This window comes from Cucumis sativus, chromosome 5, assembly GCF_000004075.3.
Source record: "Cucumis sativus cultivar 9930 chromosome 5, Cucumber_9930_V3, whole genome shotgun sequence".
Lineage (NCBI taxonomy): Eukaryota > Viridiplantae > Streptophyta > Magnoliopsida > Cucurbitales > Cucurbitaceae > Cucumis > Cucumis sativus.
Window position 1 is genome coordinate 174,520 of NC_026659.2, and position 22,007 is coordinate 196,526.

The 22,007-nt window shown below is 37.0% G+C and overlaps 3 protein-coding genes and 1 long non-coding RNA gene across 5 annotated transcripts; 3 read left to right on the plus strand and 1 right to left on the minus strand.

Annotated features, from left to right (window-relative positions):
* The first annotated feature begins 911 nt into the window (after positions 1-911).
* LOC101217759 (importin subunit beta-1) lies at positions 912-5,006 on the plus strand. The gene is made up of 3 exons (XM_011656303.2): positions 912-1,070; positions 1,675-4,098; positions 4,192-5,006. Exons 2-3 carry the CDS (start codon positions 1,682-1,684, stop codon positions 4,388-4,390), a joined length of 2,616 nt encoding a protein of 871 aa, XP_011654605.2. The 5' UTR covers positions 912-1,070; positions 1,675-1,681; the 3' UTR covers positions 4,391-5,006.
* Positions 5,007-5,933: 927 nt separating this feature from the next.
* On the plus strand, positions 5,934-12,940 carry LOC101203825 (acyl-CoA-binding domain-containing protein 1). Of its 2 annotated transcripts, none has more exons than XM_004145888.3 (6): positions 5,934-6,634; positions 7,483-7,588; positions 7,701-7,801; positions 9,593-9,684; positions 11,951-12,048; positions 12,389-12,940. In XM_004145888.3, the coding sequence occupies exons 1-6, from the start codon at positions 6,132-6,134 to the stop codon at positions 12,557-12,559; spliced, it is 1,071 nt and encodes a 356-aa protein (XP_004145936.1). In that variant the 5' UTR covers positions 5,934-6,131; the 3' UTR covers positions 12,560-12,940. The 2 variants fall into 2 exon arrangements, with proteins under 2 accessions (XP_004145936.1, XP_011654606.1); XM_011656304.2 differs by having other exon boundaries at positions 7,704-7,801.
* Positions 12,941-14,742: 1,802 nt separating this feature from the next.
* LOC101203580 (importin subunit beta-1) lies at positions 14,743-19,219 on the plus strand. The gene is made up of 3 exons (XM_004145887.3): positions 14,743-14,913; positions 15,516-17,939; positions 18,038-19,219. The coding sequence occupies exons 2-3, from the start codon at positions 15,523-15,525 to the stop codon at positions 18,234-18,236; spliced, it is 2,616 nt and encodes an 871-aa protein (XP_004145935.3). The 5' UTR covers positions 14,743-14,913; positions 15,516-15,522; the 3' UTR covers positions 18,237-19,219.
* Positions 19,220-20,087: 868 nt separating this feature from the next.
* On the minus strand, positions 20,088-20,944 carry LOC105435421. Its single transcript, XR_969429.2, has 3 exons — positions 20,790-20,944; positions 20,654-20,709; positions 20,088-20,511 (listed from the first exon to the last, which is right to left on the minus strand). It is a non-coding gene; the product is annotated as an uncharacterized LOC105435421 (long non-coding RNA).
* Positions 20,945-22,007: the final 1,063 nt, after the last annotated feature.

Sequence of the window (22,007 nt, forward strand, 5' to 3'; positions counted from 1 at the left end):
GATTAAAGAGAGTTTGAATTACATGTTAGTATTTAAAGATAGTTTTTACTCTTTTTAGTTCAACACGTGTATATGTACTACCGATCATATCTTCTACCCTCTAAAACTTATGAGACAATTTTGAAGGTATTTGATTCAACGTTCTATTAACAACTTTTAATTATAAGTTTTTCTCCAGCCCTTTTGATGTATTTAGTTTCTCGATAGGAGTTTTAAGTACAAATACTCATCATGCTCTTCACGACCACAAAACACAACCACATCTACGAACTTACGAAGACAAAGAACTAAGTTGAGAATCATAATACTCTGAACTAAAGGATAACATCATCGTTATAAGAAAATCAATTATCGTTAACTGTATGACTTCAAAAAATTAATATTTTTTTACTGTAAACTCGAAACATAACTTCAATAAATCAACATAAATGAAGACAAAGAAATAAAAAAGGGATTGATTGATAAGCAAACAAGAGTCCATTAGTTATAGAAACCAACGACTATGAATGATAAGATTGGCTTCAAAATATCACAAAATCCAACTCATACCAACCCTAAATCTGATATTGTAGGGTTATAAGATCCACCGATACCCAATAGCCACCATTTTTATAATAAAGATGAATGGTTTGATGCTTTTATCTCCGTAATAATAATAATTGATGTATTAAAAAGAATTGTTATGGTAAAAATTTGAATTATTTGAATGATAGATGAATGAATATGTGAGGTATAGTTCCAGCGAGGCAAGAAGAAGAAGGTTGTGATTGGGTGTACAGCTCAGACTTAAAACCCTAAAAATGAATTCAAATGCATTCCCAAAATACTCTCTTTTAATTATTGCTTTTGGTTTTGGGCGCAAAAATAAAATAAATTAAATAACAACTAATAATAATAAACAAAAAATAAATTTAATTTTTAGAATTTCAAGTCCAGACTTTGCTTTGCGCCCTTCCATTTTCTTCTTCCTCTCGCTCTTTCCCCTCCGTCTAGGGTTCCTCCAACTGCCGTCTTTTCGCTCTTCTACACTCTTCTTCTTTCTTTCAATCCTCTCAATTTCCCCATTTCAGGTATTCTTTTCTATACCCTCTTCTTCTTTTTCCTCTTTCGCTTTCTTTTTTCTTCCTGTGTTTTTCCGTCCTTTTGATCTGTCCATTTTTTATTTGTTTTTCTCCGATTTATCCATTTCCCGTTTCTCCATCTTCACCACGATTCACTTCTCCATTTCTTTTCACTATCTGTGTTTTTATTGAGTTTTTTCTTTTCTAAAAAAAACTGTGACGAGTTTCTGGTTGTGGACTGTGTTCCATCACATTTACCTCATTTCGATCCTCTAGACATCTGTTGTCGTTCCTATTTCTTATGGTTTTTTGCCGGAACGCTGTAATACGTACATAGATGGTTGGTTCACATGACTTTGTGAGCTGGGATTCTTGATAGATCACCTACAGTTCAGTTAGCTTTATTATTAGTTTCTTGCTGTGCTGTTGAGATCTGGGTTTTGGCTCTTTGTTCTTGGGTTTTGTAACTGCTATTGTAGTTTTTGTCTTTCTCTTAAAATTTCTTATTGAGGTTTCGGGATTCGGTTAGTACTTGTCTAGTAGATGGATTTGTGAAATTTAAGCAGTGGGGCAAGTCACCAATTTCCTCAATTAACGAATTGTTTATTTTCAGGTGAAACATGGCATTGGAGGTTACGCAAGTTCTTCTGAATGCACAGTCTATCGATGCAACTGTGAGGAAGCAGGCAGAAGACAGTTTGAGGCAATTTCAGGAGCAAAACCTTCCCAGTTTTTTGCTGTCTCTCTCTAATGAATTAGGAAGCGAGGAAAAGCCGGTCGACAGTCGTAAATTGGCAGGTCTGATACTGAAGAATGCACTGGATGCCAAGGAACAACATAGAAAATTTGAGCTCGTTCAGAGATGGCTATCACTGGATGGCAATGTGAAGACCCAGATAAAGGCATGCTTGTTGAATACACTGTCTTCAGCAGTAGCTGATGCCAGGTCCACGGCATCCCAGGTCATCGCAAAGATTGCGGGTATTGAGTTGCCTCATAAGCAATGGCCTGAGTTGATAGGTTCACTATTGTTAAATGTTCATCAACAATCGTCGCATGTCAAACAAGCCACCTTGGAGACCCTTGGTTATTTGTGTGAGGAAGTTTCTCCAGACGTCATAGATCAAGATCAGGTGAACAGGATATTGACAGCTGTTGTCCAGGGAATGAATGCATCCGAAGGAAACAATGATGTGCGACTTGCTGCCACTCGATCCTTGTACAATGCTCTTGGGTTTGCTCAAGCAAACTTTAGCAATGATATGGAACGTGATTATATCATGAGAGTTGTTTGTGAGTCCACACTGTCCCCTGAAGTGAGGATACGCCAGGCAGCTTTTGAATGTTTGGTTTCAATTGCATCGACATACTATGACAAATTGGCCCGGTACATCCAGGATATTTTTGGCATTACCGCAAAGGCTGTTAAGGAGGATGAAGAATCTGTTGCTCTTCAGGCCATTGAATTCTGGAGTTCTATTTGCGATGAGGAGATAGATATTTTGGAAGAGTATGGAGAAGATTTTACCGGTGATTCTGATATACCATGCTTTTATTTCATCAAGCAGGCACTGCCTGCGCTTGTGCCCATGTTACTTGAGACACTTCTTAAGCAAGAAGAGGATCAGGATCAAGATGAAGGGGCTTGGAACATTGCCATGGCTGGGGGTACATGTCTTGGGCTAGTTGCACGAACAGTGGGCGATGATATTGTTCCACTTGTCATGCCATTCATTGAAGAGAACATAACAAAATCAGATTGGAGGCAGAGGGAGGCAGCCACTTACGCTTTTGGTTCAATTTTAGAGGGGCCTGCTCCAGAAAAATTGATGCCAATTGTGAACGTGGCTTTAGCGTTCATGCTGACTGCCTTGACTCAGGATCCAAATAACCATGTAAAGGACACAACTGCATGGACCCTTGGACGGATATTTGAATTCCTTCATGGTTCAACTCTAGATACACCAATAATTAATCAGGCTAATTGTCAACAAATAATTACAGTTCTGCTCCAGAGCATGAAGGACGTTCCAAATGTGGCAGAGAAAGCCTGTGGTGCTCTCTATTTTCTTGCTCAGGGTTATGAAGATGTTGGCTCATCATCTCCTCTAACTCCATTTTTTCAAGAAATTGTTCAGTCCCTATTGACTGTTACTCACAGAGAAGATGCTGGGGAATCGCGGTTGAGGACTGCTGCATATGAAACGTTGAATGAAGTTGTGAGGTGTTCAACCGAGGAAACGGCCTCAATGGTGGTGCAACTGGTACCAGTCATCATGATGGAGTTGCACAACACCCTCGAGGGTCAAAAGCTCTCATCTGATGAAAGGGAGAGGCAAGGTGAATTGCAGGGCCTGCTTTGTGGATGTCTACAGGTTCTTATTCAGAGGCTAGGCTCATCAGAGCCTACAAAGTATATGTTCATGCAGTATGCGGACAATATGATGGGTCTTTTCCTGAGGGTCTTTGCTTGTAGAAATGCTACGGTTCATGAGGAGGCCATGCTGGCCATTGGTGCTCTTGCTTATGCAACTGGCCCGGAATTTGCCAAGTACATGACTGAGTTCTATAAATATATAGAAATGGGGCTTCAGAATTTTGAAGAGTACCAAGTTTGTGCTGTCACTGTTGGTGTTGTAGGGGATGTATGCAGGGCATTGGAAGATAAGATTTTGCCTTACTGTGATGGCATTATGACTCAGCTGCTTAAGAATTTGTCTAGTGATCAATTGCATCGCTCTGTTAAACCCCCTATTTTCTCGTGCTTTGGTGATATAGCACTGGCTATAGGGGAGAATTTTGAGAAATACTTGATGTATGCCATGCCAATGCTCCAGCGGGCAGCAGAACTATCTGCACACACTGCCGGTGCTGATGATGAAATGACCGAGTATACGAACTCCTTGAGAAATGGTATTTTGGAGGCATATTCAGGGATCTTCCAAGGTTTCAAGAGCTCTCCAAAAACTCAGCTCTTGATCCCTTATGCTCCTCATATACTTCAATTTTTGGATAGTATATACATGGGAAAAGACATGTGAGTTCTTTGCTGATCTCTCTCTCTCTCTCTTTCTTTTTCTATGTGAATTGGATTTTTGTTTAAATTTTTGCTTGTTTGTTTTTCCTGTAGGGATGAGGTTGTGATGAAAACTGCCATTGGGGTCCTCGGAGATTTAGCAGACACACTAGGAAGCAATGCGGGTTCTCTGATTCAGCAATCGGTCTCAAGCAAAGACTTTTTAAGTGAATGTTTGTCATCAGATGATCATTTGATTAAAGAATCTGCCGAGTGGGCCAAATTGGCCATCAGCCGTGCCATTTCCATTTGAGGCTTTTGGTGGGTGGCATATTCTTTTTTCATATTCAGAGTCCTTGCATGCATTTGGGTGTATTGAGTCGGGGTCCAGCATTGCATCTCACAAGTCGTCATCACTAATAGACAACGGAAGCTGTTCACTCCCAGTTGTCACTAACTCTTGCATCATCATCTATTGCATTAGCAACGTGAAGTCTGTTCATCTTCTCTTGTCATGGTGGAAGCGGGAGGATTCATCCATCAAGTACTGTCATTTATACAAGCTGGGTCGGGGTGGGGTGGGGGGTCGGTTCGAATGTATCTCTGATTTGAGATAAATACCCAGCCTAAAAGAGGCTTTACACCTTTATGTGGGTATGGGATGTTGAAAAAGGATGAATGAGAGTACACACAGGGAGTTGTTTTCCCTCCTTGTTATGCTCCGCTTAGGCACCCTTGTGCTACTTTCTCTGAACTTCTACTTCGTTTAGCGCGGTTCTTTTTAAAGGATACTATCCATTCATATTTTTGTTCAAATTTTTGTGCATCAGTTTTTATGAATTTCAAGGTCTCGTTGTATTCAGTTATTCAAACTGTACACCTTCTCATACCAATATACCCTTACCCTTAAGAAGGGTGTCGTTATTTTATGTTTTGTACAATATACATGTTAGTAATTAGTTAGTATGGCGATTCTTAAAAGTTGTGGTGACATTCTGTATGATATGCATGTTCTTATAATAAGAAACATGAAAGGAAATTCTGATGGGAATAAATGGTGAGCTAGGTTAGTGTCCTGTGTTTGTTTTGGTATTGGAACGTATCTTTGTTTATTTGAAATAAAGGTAAAGCAAAGGAGGGAAAGCTTCCTTGACATCTCACATGTGAAAGTGTAAAAGCCGTTTTCCCGCTCTTTTTTTGAACCAACCAAACCTCATTACAGCATTTGGCTTTGTTTTCATCTTAAAATCTCTTCTTCATTTCTATCTTTTCTTGCTTGAAGAACAAACTGCACATATTTGATTGATTTAAAACATGTACTCGATGATGATATTCACTTCTCATTGGGCCTAAAAATCAGGGTTTTTATTTGATTGACGATTTAACGAAAGCATATTATAATAAAAATAGGTAGTGATTAGCAGTATAATCTCCGGATGAAGAAGCTTAAATGAATGCATGTTATATTTGTTTTGAAACATAATGCTAATATGTTGATAACTAAACAGTAGTCATTGACTGGTAAAGCGGGATACACAAACAAATTCATAGATTGCAATTGAATTATCAATATACTCATTTGATAAATTTGTATAGCTTTTTTAATTTCCTTATATAATTATTGTATTTGAAACATCTTTAAATTTAATTTTGAATGGAAGAGATGTAGTTGAGCTGTAAAAGAAGAAAAATAATACTTTGGATCAATCACCTGCTACGCATTGTACAGTAAGTGCCAATAGGAAGGCATCCGAGATGATGCCACGCGTAAAGAGTACAAAAATTACGTGGGGATTTCCCGATATTGCGTACGCCGCCGCTTTCAATAGACTCTGCGTTTGTTGCATAGGTATTTATGCCCTCCGCCAGCGCCAGCCTTCATTTCTCTTTTCAATTTCCCTTCTCCGTCTTTCTTCTTCTTCTTCTTCTTCTTCTTCTTCTTCTTCTTCGTAGATTCCGTTCCGATTCAAGGGTTTTCCCAACTCTTCATTCATTCTTCTTCTCAGATTGGCCTTCTCTTGTTTCTCTTCACTTCTCTCCAATTCGGCCTCCCCATGGCTGAGTGGCAAGATTTTCTTCAAACCCTTTTCATAGGTCTCATATTCTCTTATCTTGTTGCTAAGTTGATCTCCATAGTCGTCTCTTTTAAGGAAGATAATCTCTCTCTCTCTCGTGCTACCTCTACTCCCATTCCCCAATCCAACGAGGGAGTTTCCAAGACCAAGCCAATTGAAACCGATATCGGCTCGGGTTCTGGAGACTTTGGGTTCGCGCACGAGGCTGACTCTGTCATAGCCGAGCATGGTAGTGTTAGGAATGACAGTATTGGTGGGAGTGATACTGATGATGATGACTGGGAAGGGGTGGAGAGCACCGAATTGGACGAATTGTTCAGCGCGGCTACTGCTTTTGTTGCCGCCTCTGCAGCTGATCGGCTCTCACCCAAGGTATCCAACGAAGTACAGTTGCAGCTTTACGGCTACTACAAAATCGCTACCGAGGGGCCTTGCAGCACGCCGCAGCCGTCTGCCTTGAAAATGACAGCTCGGGCTAAGTGGTATTGGTGTTTCTCTACGTTTATGGCTTTTCCTCCCTTACCTATTCGTTATGACCATTCTCCACCTAATTCCTAAGTCATAACTTGGTGAAAGACTGGTTTAATTATTGCAGGGGCAGTTACATTAGGAAGAAATTATTCTGAGTATATTGCTCAAAATATTATGCGTTTGAAGTGGATTTCTTAAGAGTTGAGACGAAGGTCCTTTTAACAAGGGTAGGGATATGGTTATAAAAGCCTTGCCCCATCGGCCGTTTTTTTAAAATCAGGTTTTCAATGGGCACGGGATGAAACTTGAATTATGATTATATTAGGAATGGTCAATGTAGTTATGGGCATATGATGAACTACGTTTATGGAATTTTATTCTAGTAGTTAGAGTAGAGAAATAGTCACTATATTTCATCTACTCCTGTCGCTGAGATTACTAACAGAGTTCAAAAAGGTCATGGAGTTCAAACTGCCGTTGCATGGGATATTGAAGTCCTAATTTTTTGACAACCAAGTAGTATAGGTTTAGGTCGATGTGTGATAAGACTGGCCGAATTTGTTGGGCCTACGCTCACAAATATATATATAATCATTATGCTGGTTCTACACTCCAAAAAAAAAAAAAAATGGTAAAAAAAGTTATTCCGGTTGTTTTGTCTATTAATGATAAAATGTTATTTTGTCCCTGTAAGATGCTTTACACTCTCGTTGTGTGTTATCACATTGTTATGTTATAGTCGCAAAAACATGAATTAGAATAAGTGAAGATGCATGAGATCGACTCTGTGGAGGTAACAACTTACAGTTTATTTGGGTTGAGTGTTCTATTTATACTTATAGGTAATTGTTTTTACCAGGCAAGCGTGGCAGAAATTGGGTGCTATGCCTCCTGAAGAAGCGATGCAAAAGTACATTGATATAGTTACTGAGTTGTTTCCATCTTGGGTGGCTGGTGCAAGTGGGGTGAGAACTTAATCTCTTTATTTCACCATCTTTACTATCCCTATTTGCTTCTTGTTAGTTGTTTGTTTGTTTGTTCACTTTATAATTAGTTTTTAATGCCTGTGAGGACCAGAAGAGCAAAGATGGAAATGCTGATGCTAGAAGTAAAGATTCTAGAGGACCAATGGGGCCCGTCTTCAGCACTTTTGTATATGAAGAAACCGGGAATGAGTTGTAAGGTTCCTATTAATGTTGAATGCAATTGATTATAACCCCCACTTTCATGTTGTTCTTGTTCCCCCCTTTTAATTGTTTGAAACAATTAAACTACTCTAGTTGATATTATGAACAAAAATTTATTGTCTTGTGCATAGGAACACTGAAGTTCTACTAAGTCAAAGGCTTCTCTAGCTGTTTCTTTAGTCATTAAACAACCTATTGTTTAATTTCCAACCGCAATTCCATAGCAAGGCCTTCATTGTAAATGCTTTCTTTCTTCTTCATATCATGTTTACACAGTTGCTCCTAGAGCAATGTTTGGTGCAGGAGCTTGAGATTCTAGGTTCTCTTATTTGATGAGATGGCGAGCCTGTCTCCCTTTTGTCTTCTTCATGTCTCATTCATGTTCATCCATCCCTTGAACAACAAGGATGGTCTTCTGGTGCTTCACCAATTTTTTATTTTTTCCTTTTCTTTTTTTGGTTTGCTAGATTAATAAAATTGTGGAAACGTGCATGTAGTTGAAGGGAGAGAAGATGATTAAGATGCATAATTGGTATATAATTGAAAAGTCGAGAAATGTAAAATTGCATATAATTGGCATATAGTTGAAAAGTGCATATAATTGGCCTCCAGTGGTTAAGATGTATAGGAGAATGATGTGTCAGTAGAGTAGAGAGTGGGGGTGAGCCAAGGTTAGGGGAGTGGGGCCCAGTTTGTCAGGAAGTTGTTAGAAGAATATATTGTGTAAATATATGAAATAGGGAGAGAAGATGTGGACATCTTTTTTTGTAATATGAGAGTAAATGGTTTTGAGAGAGATTGGAGATCTCTCTAATTCTCTCTTCGTTCTTGTATTTCTTCTTGAACATAAAGAACAGTTGTTGAGTTCTATCAGCTTTTTTCTAAGCTGTTTACTCCTTTTTTTCTCATGGACGATATTTCTCTGTTTTCTTATTTTCCCTTGGTTCCTGTGTTCCTCCTTGTTGTCTCTTGTTTTTTATGGCTCCCTTGTGTGCCAGGTCTGTATTTTTCTTTTATGGCTTGGTTTGAGTGAAAACAGTTCACAATACCTTTGCTTAAATTAGAAAATGGTTAATAAGCACCATGCACTCATTTCACCAGTTCAGCCTACAAGAACTGACAATATTGATGGGTGGTTTTCTTAGTTTACTATGATTCTAACGGAATGCCATTCTCAACATGAAAATAAATTGTCTATTAATGATGGTTAATTTAAATGGTTGTATGAGTTTTGTCTATTGATGATTTCGTTTTGTTTTTCTCGGTAAGAAAGTGAACTTTCATTGATATAAAAAATGAATGAACTACAATGGAATACAAAAGACAAGCCCAACAAAAAGAGGAAGACCGATACAGGCTGCAGAAAGGGACTTCATTCCAATAAAATGAAAGCAGGATTATACAAAAACTTAGTGATAAATACCCAAACCAAGATCATATAAAGACTTAATGAGATGCCCAAACAAGGGCATTAATCTAGACACTTGCTCTTACCACTACCTTTGTTCGGACAAGGAGCACAACACAGAGTAGTATGGAAAGAACAGATTCTAATTTACTGTTTACTTCATAATTAAGAAGCAATGCCAACATTTTCTATCTGAATCCCTTTTAACTACTCTTGATGTCTTTCTTTTTTATTTCTTGATTTTATTTTGAGATTTGACGTATTCATTCCCCATTCTATTTTGACTTCCCTCATTTGCTTCTTTTCTGACAATCTGAAGCTTTTCAAGCCCACACTAGGAATCCCACTACTGAAAATTTGATTTCAACTTTCAGGGAGCTGGAAGATATTCATGGCTTTGCTAGAGAAGGAGAATTGGAAAATTTGCTGAAGTGTATAGAAAATGGAGTTTCAGTGAATATCAAGGGTTAGTTTATCAAACCATCTTTGTTTTAGTTCTTAACAATAACGAATCATAAGTTTGCTTAGTGCTTAAAGTATTTGAATGTGAGTTACAAAATCAGTAACCTCTTAGAGAATTAATTTTTTAAAAGTTAACTTATTATTTGATTTCCAAAAATGAGATAGGTCTAATGAGTCGTGGAGGTTGGTAAATGACTTGATTTGTGATGATTTTTGAAGTAGACATGTAGACTTGATTAAGTTAGTTTACCTTCTTAGGACTCTAAGAATCAAGGCAAAAGTGTTGTGGTATTATGGATCTAAAAACTAAGCAAATGAGGCAAATCTGGCTTATCTTATATTTAATCTGAATCTAAGCTTGTTGCGAAAAAAAAAAAAAACTTTTAAGTGACTCAATGATAAGCTTGATGCCTTGGATCAGTTCTATCAGGGAAGCATCGGTTAGTGTGTTCACCTTTTATACTGAGCCACAAAAGAAATCCTGGTTTTGTAAGAATCATGTATGATTTCTAAATGAACAGCTTACCTTCCGGTGTTGTGGGACTGTGTGGTTTTTATTTTGATAACCTTCATAGGAATCACCAGATGATTCGGGTTGGGTGTGCACTCATTATGCGGTTCAGAGTTCCATAATCTACTGAACAATCCAGTTAGGCATATAGATATGCTCCTTTGCTGACTAATATGACGGCATCATTGTGGTTTTATGTCACTTTTTTAAATTCATATTTCATCATTGCACTTCAATTTAATAGTGATGATGGTATCATGGTTTCTGCATCATTCTCTCACTACTCTACAGGTTCTATTTTCTATAGTTGTGTCTTTTGTGGGCATGGTTTTCTCTTTTTCGTATGCTCTTGTATTCTTTTATTTTTATCACAATGAAAGTCATTGTTTCTTGAAAGAAAAGTAGCGAGTTGCAAGCCATTTTTTTAAAATTTCTTTTATGAACTGATATTTATGCTAAAAAGATTTGAGAAACCAACTTATTTAACTCACCTCACTTAAAAAATGGATAACAAATCAACCTAACAAGCAAAGGGACAATAAGTCCCTTCCCTAACGAGATTAGGTTATGAGAACACCTCTAATGGTGAAAGTGGAATAATTACAAAAAAAGAAAAAACTTGTGATAGAATTGGAAGATGGAAGTATACAAAGTAACAAAATTTTCTTTTTTTAAAAAAAGAATTGAACCTATGTTTGAACTCTAAAGACTCATTCCTTTCCTTCCAAATTAACCACAAAATAGCTTTAGCCACACACTACTTAACTCTATAGGTTACCTCTTTCTCCTTGTGCTATCCATCCTTCATTTTCTTTCTTCATTTTTCCTCTTTGAAAGGAAATACAATTCTATCAACATAACGTTGTATACAAAGGGAAGGAAGGTAAGGGGCAATTTCTTTCCTGTCCACCAAAAGATAAAAGTTCTGAAGTTCCTCTCTGTTCAAGTATTCCACAGCAGTTTTGCAACGATACTCGACCAAATATTTTAGTCTTTTTCTTGAATGGATGTTTAAGCCAAAAGGAGTGAAGGTTGGAAGTAATTGTTTTATTGACAGGCAGGATCCCATTCAAACAAGACTAAGAGTTGGCTACAAAAGATAGTCGGAAATTCACAGTGGATAATTGTTGTGATCATGTGAGTTTGAATCGTGCCTGCAGTTTTTGGGTATTCCTGCTGCCCAAGACATCTTTAGATAAGGATTTTAACTTTCTTCGGGTATTTTATCCTCCATCTTTAATTAAGAGAGAAGTTGTGTTGAAGCATTGCCCAACACAGACCGCACAACCCTTGGAAGTCAACCATCTTGTTTTTCCAATATCATGACTTCCTAGATGACCTCTTCTGGTTAAAGTTCTTTTGTTCCAAGTAAAGAGCCATTCCTGAATCCTCTGACGAGATAGCATTTAAATCTTTCTTTCCCAACAGTTAACTTGAAACCTTCTGAGATCCAGATCTCCACGGGTCTGGGAAAGTTGCATGCTATCCCCTCACGAGAGAAGAGTCTAGCTGCAACTTTGTATTCGGAGTTTAAGTTTCAAAATGCTTCATGATGCTGGGTGTGACTTGTTTTTATATTAAAAAAAATAACATTTGAAAATATTATATGACATGCGGTCCTTCCACTAAAGTTATTTGTATTTGTTTGTTTCTTTATTATAAATGATTCTATCAACATGCTGGAATGGGTACATTTTTCTTTCCTTCCGAGGACGATGTTGAGTTATATCTCCTAAACAATTCTTTTGAACGATTGCAGACAGTGAAGGCAGAACCCCGTTGCACTGGGCGGTCGATCGTGGCCATTCTAATGTTGTGGAGGTGCTTGTTAGCAGGAATGCTGATATTGATGTTAAGGTACCTAGAATGTATTTAACACTATATTTACTGATCAGAACTGTCTGCAACCACCGATCCAAAACTCTACTCGGTGGCACCTTTTGCCTATGCCACTTTTCTTAATAAAAAATGTTCTAGCTACTAGTAATATTAGAGAGACATGACTATTGGCAGCTGGCACCTTAGCTAAGGCCAGATTTCAGAGATCTGCAAATTATCATTTTATGTATTTTGTTAAAAGGTAGATAGTAGATTTGTTTTTGAAAGCTCTATACAAACTTACTAAAGTAATAGTGGCCTACTGGATCTAACCCTATGTTTACTATTTGATTGAAATTTTGTGCACTCTCTGATGTAGGACGTTGATGGCCAAACTCCATTACATTATGCTGTTGTATGCGACCGAGAAGGGATTGCCGAATATCTTGTGAAGAACAATGCTAACGTTAGTGAAAAAGACAACGAAGGAAAGTCACCTTGTGATATTTGCGAGTCTAACTGGCCTTTCATGGTCTCTGCAAAGAAGTAGAAATTGGCAGATGATTTTATCATGTTCGGTGTGCCTTTCTCCTATCTTCTCTAATTGATTATTTCACATGTTCCTTTTGAATGTAAATACTCCCATGCATGGCCTTTCCTAACAGCAACAACTTCATTATAAATAGATTTGGAGTATTTATCACGTTTGCCCCGTTTCATAATCCAGATGCTGAATATTATTATTTAGGGTAAAACAGATAGATAGTTGATATCATACCTGGTACTTTATGTCATGGGAGATTTTCTAGTACTTAATCTCTTAGGCTTTCTATAATAACATCTAAATAAGAATAACATGTTGATGGAATTTTGTTTATCTTCTGATAGATCAATATCAAATGAATAGGACTTGACGTCCATTGCTTAGAAATGAATACGCTTTCTGTTTCTGAAGTGGAAATGGTCTTCGACTTATTTGTTATGCCATTGTTGCCCCTTAGTGCTCTATTGCTATTTACTACTTTTGACTACTGGATTTCTATTCCTCGTGATAGAGAGGTTTGTTTTGTAATTTTCAATTTTTTAGGAAGAATGTGGGAAGTAATATATTGGGATGCAGATGTGCCATGCTGTTATTTTATTAATTATTATGCAAATAGATAGGTATGCCCTAAGGGCTATTATCCCTATGATCACAAGGGGATAGTTCTGATTTTTGATTTTAATTCATCTTTCTTGAATCTTTAAGAAAGAAAGTCCAATTAAATTCGTACTGACACAGATGTGATTAAGGTTTGATTCTTTCATCTGCTGCATACTATCAACAATTTATAGTCAGATTCTCTTACTTGCATGTTGGCAAAAAGAAAAGAAAGTTCACTTAAGCAGTTTTGAATATTTTAAAAATTAGAATTAATCCTTGCTTTGATAATTTTTTTTCACAAGTAGTCCTCGTAGTTGGATATAGATATAGACTTTATTATAGTTCTCATAATTAGTCCCTCTCGGTCTATCTATTAAGATTCTGTTTTGTTAAACAATAGAGGTTATATATTTTAATTAACACAATATTTTCCTATCTTCCTCTCTAATGATGACAAGAAGAGGTTTAGGCCATTCTAACAAGTTTTTGATGAGAATTTTAAATTTATTTTAGTACTCTAAAATTATCTGAAAATTCCAAAAATAATAAAACTATTTGAAATGCTTTTAAATGAACCACCCTTCTATTAGGGTTTTTTTATTTTTATATAGAGAAATATTTGAAGTTGGATTGGTGCTATGGTGGGTGTGGAATTGGGCATTGGGAATCGCAATATTAACTATTTTTCTCACCTGGATATTTGAGCTTCTATTTATGTATTCTATTTTCATAGCATGCAATGCCCCTCCTTTACCTTTTTAACCATAAACTCTCTTACTACATTAGTTTTAAACTCAACAACCCAAATCATATGTGTTCGGTAATAATTTATTTGAATTCTTTTTTTACTTCAATCAACCATCAAGAGGCATAGCTGGAAATTACATAGCAAAGAAGGTTGATCTAATCTCAAAATAATTGAATTTAAATAACACTAAAATTTGTAGACTATTCTAAGTTTCTTCATAACTAAGCAACAGCTCTTTAGTTATACAAATCTATGGCCATTGACTTCAAAATATCACAAAATCTAACTCAAACCAACCCTACACCTCTTATTGTTGGGTTATGTAATCCATTAATACTCAATACCCACAAGAATGAAATACTCATATTTATCTACAAAATACACTAAATTCCAATTTAATCAAACACATATCAGTAAGAAAAAAGGGGGCAGTTTCAATAGGTATAACTGTTGGAACTAATAATTAAGTAATATTTCAAAGAATTCTAAACATTTTAGATATTTTGAGTTTGATTATTATACATGCTAACCATTAGTAACTATTTAAAAATATGAATTAGTATCTTATCTTTTAATTTCGAAGATCATATTTGTTGAAAGTGTATTTTTTAAAGTACAACTTAACATAAAAGATTAGTATTCGGACCTCATGAAAATGAGTTTTTGTTAGATTAATTAGTGAGGGTAGAGTCCAGCAAGGCAACAAGAAGAAGGTTGTGATTGGGTGTACGGCTCAGACTTAAAACCCTAAAAATGAATTCAAATGCATCCGGAAAATACTCTCTTTTAATTATTGCTTTTGGTTTTAGGCCCAAAAATAAAATAATAATAATAAACAAAAAAAAAAAAAAAATTAGTTTTTAGAATTTCAAGTCCAGACTTTGCTTTGCGCCCTTCCACTTTCTTCTTCCTCTCGCTCTTTCCCCTTCTTCTAGGGTTCCTCCAACTGCCGTCTTTTCGCTCTTCTACACTCTTCTTCTTTCTTTCAATCCTCTCAATTTCCCCATTTCAGGTACTGTTTTCTACACCCTCTTTCTCCTTTTCTTCTTTCGCTTTCTTTTTCCTTCCTTTTGATCTGTCCATTTTTTTATTCATTTTTCTCCGATTTATCCATTTTACGTTTCTCCATCTTCACCACGACTCACTTCTCCATTTGTTTTGTATTCTCTTTTCACTATCTGTGTTTTTATTGGGTTTTTCTTCTTCTTTTTTTTGAACTGTGACGAGTTTCTGATTGTGGTCTGTGTACCATCACATTTACCTCATTTCGATCCTCTAAGCATCTGTTTTCGTTCTTATTTCTTATGGTTTTTGCCGGAACGCTGTAATACATACATAGATGGTTGGTCCACATGACTTTGAGAGCTGGATTCTCGATAGATCACCTGCAGTTCAGTTAGTTTTATTATTAGTCGTTGGCTGTGCTGTTGAGATCTGGGTTTTGGCTCTTTGTTCTTGGGTTTTGTTACTGCTATTGTAGTTTTCGTCTTTCCCTTAAAATTTCTTATTGAGGTTTTGGGATTCGATTAGTACTTGTCTAGTAGATGGATTTGTGAAATTTAAGCAGTGGGGTAAGTCACCAATTTCCTCAATTAACAAATTGTTTGTTTTCAGGTGAAACATGGCATTGGAGGTTACGCAAGTTCTTCTGAATGCACAGTCTATCGATGCAACTGTGAGGAAGCAGGCAGAAGACAGTTTAAGGCAATTTCAGGAGCAAAACCTTCCCAGCTTTTTGCTGTCTCTCTCTAATGAATTAGGAAGCGAGGAAAAGCCAGTCGACAGTCGTAAATTGGCAGGTCTGATACTGAAGAATGCACTGGATGCCAAGGAACAACATAGAAAATTTGAGCTCGTTCAGAGATGGCTATCACTGGATGGCAATGTGAAGACCCAGATAAAGGCATGCTTGTTGAATACACTGTCTTCAGCAGTAGCTGATGCCAGGTCCACGGCATCCCAGGTCATTGCAAAGATTGCGGGTATTGAGTTGCCTCATAAGCAATGGCCTGAATTGATAGGTTCACTATTGTTAAATGTTCATCAACAATCGTCGCATGTCAAACAAGCCACCTTGGAGACCCTTGGTTATTTGTGTGAAGAAGTTTCTCCAGACGTCATAGATCAGGATCAGGTGAACAGGATATTGACAGCTGTTGTCCAGGGAATGAATGCATCCGAAGGAAACAATGATGTACGACTTGCTGCCACTCGATCCTTGTACAACGCTCTTGGGTTTGCTCAAGCAAACTTTAGCAATGATATGGAACGTGATTATATCATGAGAGTTGTTTGTGAGTCCACACTATCCCCTGAAGTGAGGATACGCCAGGCAGCTTTTGAATGTTTGGTTTCAATAGCGTCGACATACTATGACAAATTGGCTAGGTACATCCAGGATATTTTTGGCATTACCGCAAAGGCTGTTAAGGAGGATGAAGAACCTGTTGCTCTTCAGGCCATTGAGTTCTGGAGTTCTATTTGCGACGAGGAGATAGATATTTTGGAAGAGTATGGAGAAGATTTTACTGGGGATTCTGATATACCATGCTTTTATTTCATCAAGCAGGCACTACCTGCGCTTGTGCCCATGTTACTTGAGACACTTCTTAAGCAAGAAGAGGATCAGGATCAAGATGAAGGGGCTTGGAACATTGCCATGGCTGGGGGTACATGTCTTGGGCTAGTTGCACGAACAGTGGGCGATGATATTGTTCCACTTGTTATGCCATTCATTGAAGAGAACATAACAAAATCAGATTGGAGGCAGAGGGAGGCAGCCACATATGCTTTTGGTTCAATTTTAGAGGGGCCTGCTCCAGAAAAATTGATGCCAATTGTGAACGTGGCCTTAGGGTTCATGCTGTCTGCCTTGACTCAGGATCCAAATAACCATGTGAAGGACACAACTGCATGGACCCTTGGACGGATATTTGAATTCCTTCATGGTTCAACTCTCGATACACCGATAATCAATCAGGCTAATTGTCAACAGATAATAACGGTTCTTCTCCAGAGCATGAAGGACGTTCCAAATGTGGCAGAGAAAGCCTGTGGTGCTCTCTATTTTCTTGCTCAGGGTTATGAAGATGTTGGCCCATCATCTCCTCTAACTCCATTTTTTCAAGAAATTGTTCAGTCCCTATTGACTGTTACTCACAGAGAAGATGCTGGGGAATCGCGGTTGAGGACTGCTGCGTATGAAACATTGAATGAAGTTGTGAGGTGTTCAACTGATGAAACAGCACCAATGGTGTTGCAACTTGTTCCTGTCATTATGATGGAATTGCACAATACGCTTGAGGGGCAAAAACTTTCGTCTGATGAAAGGGAGAGACAGGGAGAACTACAAGGCCTTCTCTGTGGATGCTTACAAGTTCTTATTCAGAAGCTAGGATCATCAGAGCCAAATAAGTATGCCTTCATGCAGTATGCGGACCAAATAATGGGACTTTTCCTTAGGGTATTTGCTTGCAGAAATGCCACTGTGCATGAGGAAGCAATGCTGGCGATTGGAGCTCTTGCATATTCAACAGGCCCTGATTTTGGTAAATACATGACCGAGTTCTATAAATATATAGAAATGGGACTTCAGAATTTTGAGGAGTACCAAGTATGTGCCGTGACTGTTGGTGTGGTAGGGGACATATGCAGGGCATTGGAGGATAAGATTTTACCCTATTGTGATGGAATTATGACTCAGTTGCTCAAGAATTTATCCAGTGATCAATTGCATCGTTCTGTTAAGCCCCCTATTTTCTCATGCTTTGGTGATATAGCACTGGCTATAGGAGAGAATTTTGAGAAGTACTTGATGTATGCGATGCCCATGCTTCAAAGGGCAGCAGAGTTATCTGCACACACAGCAGGTATTGATGACGAAATGACTGAATATACAAATTCTTTGAGAAACGGGATTTTGGAGGCATATTCAGGAATCTTCCAAGGTTTCAAGAGCTCTCCAAAAACTCAGCTTTTAGTTCCTTATGCCCCACATATTCTTCAATTCTTGGATAGTATTTACATGAGAAAAGACATGTAAGTTCTTTGCTCTCTCTCTCTCTCTCTCTCTGTTGGTGTTGTTATGTTCTTAAATTTGAAATATGTCTGAACTTTCATTTTTGTACTCCCTGTAGGGATGAAGTTGTTATGAAAACTGCCATTGGAGTCCTTGGAGATTTGGCTGATACACTGGGGAGCAATGCTGGTTCCTTGATTCAGCAATCTGTCTCAAGCAAAGACTTTTTAAGTGAATGCTTGTCCTCTGATGACCATTTGATTAAAGAATCTGCTGAATGGGCTAAGTTGGCCATCAGCCGTGCCATTTCAATTTAGGCTTCTGCTGGTTGGCAAATTCTTTTTTTTCACATTTGAAGTCCTTGCATGCATATGGGTGTGTTGAGTTGGGGTCCGGATTGCATCTTACAAGTCTTCACTCTCAGGACAACAGGAAGCTGTTCACTTCTAGTTGTCACTAACTCTTGCATCATCGTCATCATGAAAGCATTGCTAACTATTGCATTAGCAGCATCAAGTCGGGATCTTGTATGTCATGGTAGAAGTGGGAGGAGGGAGCGTCCATTAGCGCCCCCAGTTCGTTTGGCTTGGTCAGTTCCAATTGTATCTCTGACTTGAGATAGTGTGTCCAACCTAGTGGGGTTTGCCATCATATAATTTTTGGTTGTCAAAATGGATAAAGTACGGGGAGTGTTCATTCACTTCTTCTGCCCCCTGCTTAGACACCCTAGTTCTTTTTTCTCTAAACTTCTACTCTAGTGGTTCTAGTTAAGGATTTATTACCCGTTTGTTTTTTTTTTTTTTTGCATCAGTCTTAGTGAATTTTCATGTCTGGTTGTATTCTGGTCTTTCCTGTGAAATTCACTCATATTTGTACACCTCGTTTGGTTCAGTTTCATAGCAATACACATCATGAAGGGTCGTCATCATATTTCATATCCTATATTTGCATTTCATTTGGTCTCAATTTGTAGTTCAACATACATGATCAATACGGTGAATTCATGAAATCATTATATCCCTTGTCATTTTTGGAGTACAGTCGTCATTTCAGAGTCTGCTTTCTTCTTCCTTTATTTATTTCTTTTACATCCGATATCTTATTATTTTGCAAATGACGTATATGTATCGGAAACATCACAAAAGTTGTGATGTTTTTTTGGATTCAGTTGTTGGGTTGGGTGAGACGTCTGCTTAGAAGTTGAAGATTTTGTTGGCTTGTATATATTATTTGTACAAGGAAAGTTTTGATGATTGGAAATTGAGGGTGCTAAAGATATATTTGTTGCCATCTTCTGTTACTACAGCCTTTTCTGGATGCATTTTCAGCCGTTCATCTCTCTCTCTCTCTCTCTCTCTCTCTAATTGTTAGTGTTCATTTTCTAAAAGAGACCATTATATTTATTAACTATTTCCTTCAACGAAGATGTCATTTATTAGGTACTTGCTGATTATTTTAATAGTGTTTTCCACTGACTTGTTCACATGTTTTTGTTATTTCCATACCATTTTTGTCCGTTGAACCTTTTGAATCATTGAATTATATTGTCATTGTGGCCAACTTTTCATTCTTTCGAAGACAGTGAGAATAAGATCATTAAATTAACCTCTTCTAGATGTGCAACTGTCTTTGCCTTACATACAGGAGGAACAGTAATATATTGTGTATGATTTGACTCTGATTCAATGAAGTCATAACTTTCCTTAGTGCCTAGTGGTGCTGCCGCATCTTTTCCTTTGAATTTGGTGGGTACTCAACTTGATTTCATCTTTATCTGAACTATCTGTCTTCTTTTCCATTATTTTTAAAACAACATTCCTAGCTTTTTTTTTTGGAGGCAAGCAATTTGTATGAAAAATATAACTCTTTCCAATGATGCCCTGTTATCCTTTGTTAATTGATCAGGACATTTATCATCAACCTTTTAAGTCTGATTGATGAAAAGCTTCACTTGGCATTTCATAAACTCAGCTTTCCCCCCTTTCTTTGAGCTCTTATTCGTTTTTCTCAAACTTGATTTATGCCTCTAATCTCTCCTATTCTGCTTCTATCCAGTCTAATCCATTTGGATTTCTTGAATTATGCTCTGTCTTATAATATTTACTTTATCTGTCTTATCGATTAGTGACTAATTGTACCCATTAGCAAATTCCAACCATGCAACGATAAAGCATTTAAACATAAGCTTAAGCTCATCATTGATATTTGACACCTAAATAACTGCTCAAACATAACCACAAAGCTCGCACTCGGCCTTGTTATTCAAAGCCACTAGAGCATTAGACGCATAAGAAGGAAGTGAAATTGAAATTGATAAAAAAAGAATCAAAGGTCTTGCTATATCTAAAGGGTTTCTCATCTTAGAAGGCCACTATACATTCTCGATCCACAGCCATACCACTTTCATTATCTTGGTAAAGTAAGATAGGAAGTGCTTTCACGTTATTTAAACCACGAGGGCAAAGAGAGGCTAACTCAAGGCTTTCCATTTCCTGGCTTCTTCGGATCGTGTCTATTATTTGCTTTTGTTTCATCGTAGTCTTGTAGGTCGAGTGTCATAAGCTTCCTTCCATTCATTTGGATGCCTCCCATCTTTTCACGTTGAAGAAGAAAAAGAACGACAAATCATTTAGTTTCTTGAAACTAGGTAAGAAATATCTTGAAATTTATTGGATATAACTTTGCTCTTGAATTTTCTTTGTTTACTTCTCTTTTCAAAAAACACTATAGTTACCTTGAAAATTGACTTATATGCAATCATGTCGTCTCGAAGTGGTTCAACCACCATTCCTAAACGAAAAGAGTATATATATATATATATTAGCATTATTCATTAAGGGGACGAGATTACAAAACTAAACAAACGTTACCTGAAGAGAAAGGAATGGAGATTGAAAGGAGAAAGAGGAGAAAGAATTTAAGTACTTTTAGGGACATTGTGTTGTGTTGAAGCTTGAGAGAAAGAGAGGGGTAATTTGTAAGAAGCAAAGGGTTGGAGGAATGTGGGATGGGGAAGTTAGGCTTTTATCCTTAATTCCATGAGGGAAATGAGTGAGAAATTGAGAAGCTATTTTCATGGTGCTTCCCCCCAATAGCTACATAATGATGATTTTGTGCATTAACTTTTGCCCACAAACCCATTAAAGTCAACTCTTCATATTTTTTAGATTTAAATTTAAAATGAATATTTTAAAAAATGAAATTAAAATTAATTAAAAGAAGTGATTATAATGTGCATGCCTACAATGTAAGCAACCAATAATCCCCTTGCATGGCCTCACCTCTTGCCAAATTTCAGTGCTGTCCATTTTTAAGTGTTTTTATTTCATCAACCCAATCTTTTTTATTCATTTTTCTTTGTTAAGAGGCAAGCAAATGTATCTTAATGCTCTCAACTTTCACTTGATTTGTTATTGTAAAGTATATGAAGATTTTTCTATAAAATAAAACAAGGAAGGAAAAAGCACCCTCCAATTTGGAGAGTGTAGTTTGGGTTATTGCAATATCAAGTGGGTTTTTTTTCTAACACAACAAACTTCTCAATTCCAAATGGCTACATGGGTTGTTTTGGAAACTTCTTACAATATTAATATAAGTGTGTATGTGAGTGTGGTTTGAGCCAAATTAGGTAGAATTCCAAGATCCCATTTTTGGGACTCCATTTATGTTGTACTGAAAGACCCACTTTAACTAAAGAGAGCCATTCGTCCTCATAATTTGACTATCACTTTCTAAGTTAAATAGATGTAATATTCCAACACGAAAGTGGACGTTACATTATCAAAATAAAGCTTTATAAACTACTAGTTATTTTATTTTTTACTTTTGTTAGATTGTTACTAGCGTGTCATAAAAGAATAACCACTATTTTGAAAACAAAATATAATGAAATCTTGGTACTAAATCACTGTCTCTAACGTGCAGTCAGAAAAAGAAGGTCGAAAAAAAGTAGCAAAATCGATTTTAAAAACACCAATAAAATTTTTTTCAAGTATACCCAACATGATCCCTTGCTAAGACAACAACAACAAAAAAAAAAAAAACAGAATTAACATATTCTTCTTAAACTATATATTATTATAAGAGAA